This window comes from Propithecus coquereli, unplaced genomic scaffold (assembly GCF_000956105.1).
Source record: "Propithecus coquereli isolate 6110/MARCELLA unplaced genomic scaffold, Pcoq_1.0 Scaffold131, whole genome shotgun sequence".
NCBI lineage: Eukaryota > Metazoa > Chordata > Mammalia > Primates > Indriidae > Propithecus > Propithecus coquereli.
The window spans coordinates 2,090,236-2,098,718 of NW_012137303.1; the positions used below are offsets into that span (position 1 = coordinate 2,090,236).

Genomic DNA, 8,483 nt, shown 5'->3' on the forward strand with positions numbered 1-8,483 from the left:
GGGAGGGAGGGAGGGAGGGAGGAAGGGGAAGAAAAGACAAAGAAAAAGAAAAGAAAGAAGTCATGTTCTGTGTGCCGTGGCATACAGTAGTAAAAGCACTTTATTTTCTTAAAATACCACCAAAAAGATTTACAGTTCTTTGACTTATCAGATCACAAATACTCAACTGGATTAACCATAATTGGAACAGACTCTGAAATGTAGCACAAGTTCTCTAGCCAAATATCCTTAAGAAAACCTAAATTGGAAACACCCTAAGTCCCACAGCATCTCAGAGCTCTCATAATTCTTAAATGCTGTTTGATGTCATTCAGTCTATAATGCCACTTTCACACTATTCTAGTGGGTTTCTAGTGTGTCTTTTCGATTGAGGAAGGAAGAGAAAAATTAATTTTAATTGACCGGATGCCTGAAATTTATAATATGCTGATGCTTATGATTTTCAAAATGGTAACCCCCTTATCAGTATAATTCTCTGTCTGACAATGTATACACAAGGGAACTGATCTTACTCTGTGTTGTCATGATAAAAAGTGATTACTTAGATAATGATTTTGCAGGGATTATCCTAATTTCCAGAAATAATCCCTGGGATCATTACCATTTCTAGGCAACCTTGCAGAAAGCATCCAGAAAAGTAATTTACCAAAACAGGGCTTTGAAGAGTTAAAGCCCATTGGGGTATAAATACTGTAATAAAAATTTACTAAAGAAAATTTAGGAAATTGTGTCCACCTTTCTTTAAGATGCCAGTAGGGGAGAAGTTTAACAAATCATTCATGATTACATTCATTTTACTAATTTTTATTAACTGAAAAATATATGAAAAGCATTATTGTCTACTCTAAAGAATATACAGAGATGCAATATTTAAAGAGATACACAAACCCAGACACTAAGTAAAATGTAGTAATTATAATGATATTTTCCAAATGCCTACTGCATGCTCAACACTATGTTCACTGATTTAGGAAGAATTTTTAAAAAATGAATATGATGGTTCTCCAAGAGCTTACATTTAGTTAAAAATCAAACGTATACAACAAAAACTAAAAGCACTATAAAGTAACAAATGAAATAGTGCAAAATAAAAATAAATTAAATTAATACAGAACTTTAGAACTAAAAGAAACCATATACATTATCTGGTCCAACCACATCATTTTTAAAAGACTAAAAAAAGATGCAATGAGGCTCACCAACTTGCCTGAGTTACCAAACTGAAGAAGTTGAGCAAGACTCCAATTCTATCGCTTTTTAAATGAATCAAAAATATTGGGCAGAAACATAGTCCCAACTACAGAATATCTGGTAGCTTTTTAAAAAATCCTTTATTCAAATTTGGAAGAGTGACCACTAATTTGCTTCGTGAGCATAAAGCATATAAATAAATCATTTTTCTTGTGGTACCTTAGCACAGGAGGCTTTTATTGGGCTAGGAACAATCTTAACCCAGACAGCTCATCTAATTTGAGAAGAAGCCACTTATTTTTGTCATGCACTTTATGTTTAAAAAAAAAAACAAAGAAGATGTTCTTCTCCATCTTGTCCTTTCCTTCAAATAAACCCTATGTAGAAAGTGTTCTGAGATTGCCCATTTCCCACCAAAAGGAAAAGTATCATTTATTTTTTTACTTTGGGTGTAAAACATGAAGAATTTAGTATTCTTTTTGAAGACTTGTTGATTGATATCTACGAAGACCATTTTTCATTTTAAAATACCAAATATTAAAAATATATGCAAATGTATTTTTGTGTTTAAATCTCAGTTAATAGAAAAGCAATAGCAGCAGTCTTCAAATCCTGTCACTCTACTTCCTTTCATCCCAGCACATTCAAGAAAGCATACAAGCATTCACATGCTTTGTTTTGCCAAGGCTGAAGTGATTAGGTGAATACTTTCTGTCCTAAGCATCAAAGCCACCTAAAAGGAGATGATACCTGGGGGGAATAATGACAGAATGGCAGCACCAATTGCCTGGACACCTTCCTATAATAGTATGTTGGAACAATTTCCAAAAGTAGGACATCCAAAACCTCCTGGAAACCCTCTGGGGGCCCCATTTTGAAAACCATGAGCATATATGAATGTTTGAATAAGCCAGGAAAACTGACTTGGTAGCAAGCCATTGTTTTCTCTGATCCCACAATCCCTGGGCTAATCTACTTCTCATTCCTCCAATGGCTCCCCCTTTCCCACCTGAAATCTTTGCTGGCTCAGTCCTGGAAATGATCCCAAGTCATCAGGCAGCAAACAAGAAGCTCCCATCATGGCTACCTGTCTTCCCTGAGGGCTCACTGGCTCCCACTCCTGCCACTCCTAACTCTATCATCACTGCTTGAACATAACTGCTGTTCAACTGAAACAGTTCGCATAATTCACACTCCCATATTTATTCATTTCTCAACCTCTTTGCTAGTCTGATTGTGATGATGATAATAACAACAATTAACAGTTACAAAATGCCTGCAATATGTCAGCTACTATGTTAGAATTTCTATACACATCATTTATTCATCTCAACCACCAGCAAATTAGTTATATTGCTATATTCATTTAACAAACTTATTTGGTATTTGACATCTATATATTAAGCCAGTTTTTACTGAGTACTCCTATGAGCTATACAATGTGATAAGGACTGGATAGAGATGAATATGAATCGAACTCCAGCTAGGCTCACAACAATAAGTGTATAGGAAGCTGAGGCTCTGGAAGGTTATATAACTTACCTAAGGTCAGACAACCTTATAATAATAGTCAGAATCTGAAACCCAGGTTTCTGATTCCAAGTCCACACTGGCTTCTAAGAGACCCCAAATGAGTTCACCCCATTTTCATACATATAATGCCTGAAGCTACCTCAACTGTAGGCAAATTCAGAGAACCAGTAGCCCGCCCACTAGCCAGTCTCAACCCTCCACTTCGTACAGATCCATGTCTCAATCCAAATCCAATCTCTTCACTATGAAAATCTTAAACCCCCAGATTCTGTGACCTCTGAAAGCTGGAGACTTGAATGTTAAGAGTCTCTAATAAAATAATATCTAAATTATTTTTCATCCTAAAATGAAGCATCAGAAAGTTAATTCAGGGATAAGCATCTGTCCATATGACTGCTTTGAACCTGCAAAATCCCCAACAGAGAATCTTATTTCCACTAGTAATATAGACCAAATATTTGGTTCTCCATACCTTATCAAAATTAACTGATTTCACTTTCATTTCATTTTACTTACAATTACATCTGCCCAAAAACCCATCCAGAAAATCAACGTTAACTATCATAACTCAACTGGACTGACTCTACCTGTTAACATTTTCCTAAATTCTTAGGAAGGGAAACTTTGTGGAGACGAAATGTAAGATAGGAATATAAAGTCTGCTATTTGCAGCTGTACAAATGTAACTGTAATAGTTTTTGCCAACTGAATGAGTTTGTACTGAAGGCTACATTAAATGTATCTTTCTACATTTCATCTACACAGTTCATCTTCTGAAATTGCCTAAAGCAGCTAAAAATAGGAGGAAATACTTCTTTGAAGCATCTCACATTATAAACTTTACAAAATGTTATGCAAATCACTTATAGGAAAATATCTTCTCAAGAAACAAAATGTATGTAGCTTACCAGTATGGTAGAAAAAAATTTTTATTTTTTTACAGTTATCAGGATTTTGAAATTGAGCAAAGCCAAGCAACATTTTCTATATCTTTGATCACTTACCAGTTTTAGATCCTTAGAGGACAGCTTTGTGAACCACTGATTGTATTCCAGAGCAGCAATGATAGGTATTAGGTCCCTAGAAGCAGAAATAACAAAGTACGTGAAAGTGCTCTTACAAAAGACATATTGGCACTTAATTTTTAATACATGGCATCCAGGTTTACTTTTTAATTCCTATTATTCACAAACCCAACATCCAGCCTAAACTATTTTGACCACTAGACAACAATTAAATTCTCTAAGACAGGTCTTCTGTACAAAGCGAGCAGAATTCCCAAAAGTTGAAGTAAATTGTTTTAAGGGACTCCGATTCCTACTCCCAAAGGAAAAAGGGTTGGTAGCAGTGTTGCCTGGAGAATCTCCTTGCTCTAAGAGAAATCATACATCTAATTCCATACCAACATTCCAGTAATTCCTTGTTTCTTTAGACTGCTACTTCATAAATTTTTTAACCATCACTTATCTCATAGAGAATTCTCTAGTCAGGAATTTACACTGCAAGCAAATATAGTGCCTACCCTGACAATAAGTGACATCAGATGGATTCCCAATGCTTAGCGAGCATTTTTGCAACCATTTGGTAGTTTTTTTTTCTGTTCTTAGAAGTGATTACATCCATGAAATAGTCCAGATGCATTTTCATCTTATGCTTCATATCAGCTCTTCAGCCACAAAGGGAAGCTATTTGCATGAGAGATCTGCCTCCCCTCCAATTTTCCAGCCTGAGCGCCCACAACATGTCCCATCTCATACTCAAGAAAAAAAGCCAACAATTTGCTACTCATCTAACTTGATATGCAATTTCATATCTGGAATTATCTTTTACTGTTGTGTTCAGTTATGAAAGTCTATGTATCCTTAAATGACTACATCACACATTCTCTCCTCTAATTCCTCTCCTGTTCAACTCCTAGCACATTGCTTGTATCTCTATTTGGCATTTATTTTATTCTATCTTATAATATAGTTTGTTGCCTTAAGCATCTATTCCCTACCACCACCAATTTTAAGTTCTTTGAAAACCCAAGTCATCGTCTATTTCAGTTTTTTGGCTTTAGTGAGGCCATATCGGTTTTATCCTCAGTGCGTGACAAACAGCAGATATTCAAATTTTTACTGAAATAGAAAAGACAGGCAGAAGATGGAAAGAGGGCTGAGAATCAATATTATCTGATAGCTTCTGGGTACCAGGCCCTCTGCTTGGCACTCTACACAGACCAGCTCATTTAAATCTCGAAACAACTCTAGGAAGCATTATTGTTCACATCTTACAGATGAAAGAACAGATGTTCAGAAAATAAAGTGAAACTAGGCCAAAGGGACAGAACTATGGTGAACCCAGTCTCTGACGCACCACATGTGTACAGTTTCATTAGACATGCTTTAAAAAGATGAAATGAGTTCCCACAGGTAGTAGAGAAAAACAATGCAATCGTTTAAGGAATAAGTAGGTCCAGTCATCTGTCTCCATAGGCCAGGTTTTCTACTGACAACGCTCTCTATTAACTTTCCATAAGTTTAAAATTTAAAAAGAAGTTTTAGTAAAAAAGGAAAATAACTCTTTCATAGTTGTTTCATGGTCTTCTTCACTATCTTCATCCCCTTCCATTGACTAAGTGCTCTGAGCTCAGAACAAGTCCCAGCATATGACTGATGACAGATGTAGCTTCTCTGAGAACGAATTCTATTTTATTAGAGAGAGTCCCCAAAGTCCACATCATTCAAGGGTTTTCTTATACACTTCGACATTCAGAACTATGCCAAAGCATTGTCATCTCATCTCCTTCGGGGATTCTATGTCAGAGACTGACCCCACTTCATAACCTCTTCATTGTGTATTCTATTCTCTCACTTGATCTGATTTGAAGTATGACTGGCTTTTGTCACAGATCAAGTCACTTTCAGGAACTGAAGGACACATCATGAATAGAACTAGGTTTTACACAAATGCAGTTGATAAAACAGCATCATCTCCACATATAATGTGCAAAACCCTTGGAAAAAACATTCTGGTACAATACAAGTCAAATCTAATACTTAATAACACCAAGAATGCTTATGGTATACAATACCATTAAATTTTAAAAATATACAACATTCTAGATGTACATTTGTGTGATAGTCAACGACTGTAATTAATAAAAACTACATATAAAATGATAGGTATAAATATTTACAAATATAGACACTGTGTTTAAGAGAAGAAAATACAGTAAAACATCATAAGGATACCTTGTCTAGGTGTTAACATTAAAGGTGATACTAATTTTTTTCTAACAAAACTCTTGTATTACATTTTTAAAAATTTTCTATAATGATTCACATTCATAATCTAAAAGAGTTATAAAATTAAATGTTCTATAGATGGTGTAAAATAAAATTTTGTTCTAGAAAAAATTATCCATGAAGATGGCGGAGACAAAGCATGTTGGCATGGCCTGACTACCATGTTTCTCTAACTTATGTCTAGGCTTTTTAATGATTTAAAAAAAACAATTAGAAGGAGACAATCAATCACATATCTTAACTCACTCAGTAAATATTTATTTAGTGTTTACTAAGTACTAGGCAGGGTTACTAGGCTCTGAGGGCTAAAAGATAAGTAAAAAGAGTAGATTTTGTTCCTCCACCACACTCCAGTGGGGAGGAAAGACTTGTGCTCAACTATCTGTAGCACAATGGGAGACATGCTGAATAGGGGGAATGCTAAAAGAACCATAAGAACACAGTAGAACAGCAAGTAATTCAATCTGGAGTAGACGGGGAAGGATTCACAGGATTTAAAAGACAGAAAGGGGCCAAGAAGGCAGGAAGACAGAAACACAGTATTTCAAGTAATTAGTAACATCATATATGCAGGCATGGAAACCTGAACATGCCCAGTAACCCCATCCATTCATATAATCAACAAGTGACGGCCATTGTGCTTGAATCACTGGCCTAGATGTAACAGTGAACACAGCAAATGTTCCCTGCCCTATGACAGTGACAGCCTAGCATAGCCTTGCATCAGACTCTGGGAGGAAAAGCAACTATTGATATAGTAGAGTGAAATAAGCCTCATGGGGTAGGGGGAATACAAGATACTATGGGTGCATATAAAAGGGATGCTAATCAAGCAGGTCAAGAAAGGCTTCTTACAGGAAGGTATCGAGCCCTCAGAGATGAGGAAGTGGGATGAGACATATATTCTAGGCAGAAGAAATGGCCACCAGAGTAAGGTATAGTTTAGTCTAAGACTTTTTATACCTGATACCAAAAGCACGATCCAAAAAGAAAAGAAATTGATAAACTGGACTTTGTCAAAATAAAAAACTTTTGCTCTGCAAAAGATGTTGTTAAGAGAAGGAAAACACAAGCCACACACAGGGAGTAAATATTTAGAAATCACATTTCTGACAAAGGACAGATACTTCACCAAATAAGGTATATATATAGAAAATAAGTACATGAAAAGATGTTCAAAATTATTAGCCATTAGGGAAAAACCAAAATGAGATTCCGTCACATACCTATTGAATAGCTTAAAAAAGAAAAGAAAAAAAAATCCCAGACAACAGCAAGTGCTGACAAGGACGCAGAGCAACTGGAACTCTCAAACATTGCTGATGAGAATGCAAAATAGCACACTCTACATGGAAATCAGTTTGACAGCTCTTAAGTTTAACATACACTTGCCATCTGACCCAGAAATCCCATTCCTAGGTAGTTACTGAAAATAAATAAAAATTTGCTCACACAAAACTTACGTGCTATTATTTATAAGAGCTGTGTTCATAATTGCTAGAACCTGGAAACACAGATGTCCTTCAAAGATAACTGCATGATTTTCGAGGATAGGTTAGAAAAGGCAGTAACACAGCTTCTACTCAGCTCTCTCTCTTGGCAAGCTCACCCACGGAACCCAATTGCCTTGCTGTGAGGAAGTCCAGGCCACATGGAAAGGCCTCATACAGGTTTCCCAACAGACAGCCAGTATCTAACCATTAAGACGTGAATGAGAAAGCCTTCACTGCAACTCATAATTGTTCTTGCTGTGGGTCATTAAGTTTGGGGTGGTTTGTTACACAGCAATAGACAACAGAACACTTAGTATCTAGAAATAAGTCTTGAAAGCCACACTAAGGAAGCATGACTGCACGTAGTAGCCATAAAAAGCTTTTAAGCAGAGAAATGTTTCCAAAGTTAATTTCTGCGATGCCCCTAGGAGGTATCAGAGGCAAAGTAACAGTCTCTGCAATGCAGGCAAGATGTATCAGAGATGCAAAAGAAGTCTGAAGCAGCAGATGTGTTTAGGGGCTAGAACAAGAGCCAAGGCAAAATAGAGAATTTTTCCCAAATTAATTTATAGATTTAATGCAATCTCAGCCAAAATTGACTGATTTTCTCATGGTGAGAAGTGGGAACAGCTTTTTGCCATTGGTCCATGACATTTTATTGTTGATTCCACTGTGTTTTGCTTTGACCTCCTAAGAAAATCTTAATTACAATGTGACCTTTGATCTGAAGAGGAAAGTTAGCCTTAAAGAGTGACAACAGATTAGGGAACCCTCTCATGAGTCTTAGCAACATGGCAAAAAAGCATTCTCCTGTCCATTTCCATATGTCACTTCTACTATTTCCTTAAAATACTTTAAGACTCCAAACCCTGAGAAAGAAAGTACAGCATTAACATCTCTTAGAGCCACATGGCATAATCATTTCTTACCCAACACTGAAGAGAGATGAGACAATCAACATTCACTAATATTTTTA

General features: G+C 36.1%; 1 protein-coding gene across 2 annotated transcripts in view; it reads right to left on the reverse strand.

Moving 5' to 3' along the window:
* The window catches only part of LRRC16A (leucine rich repeat containing 16A), a 341,663-nt gene that overhangs the window by 160,300 nt on the left and 172,880 nt on the right, over window positions 1-8,483 (reverse strand). For both annotated transcript variants that reach the window (XM_012638672.1, XM_012638671.1), the window contains exon 9: window positions 3,729-3,804. In XM_012638672.1, coding sequence (XP_012494126.1) covers window positions 3,729-3,804 — 76 coding nt within the window. The remainder of the gene's footprint in view (window positions 1-3,728; window positions 3,805-8,483) is intronic.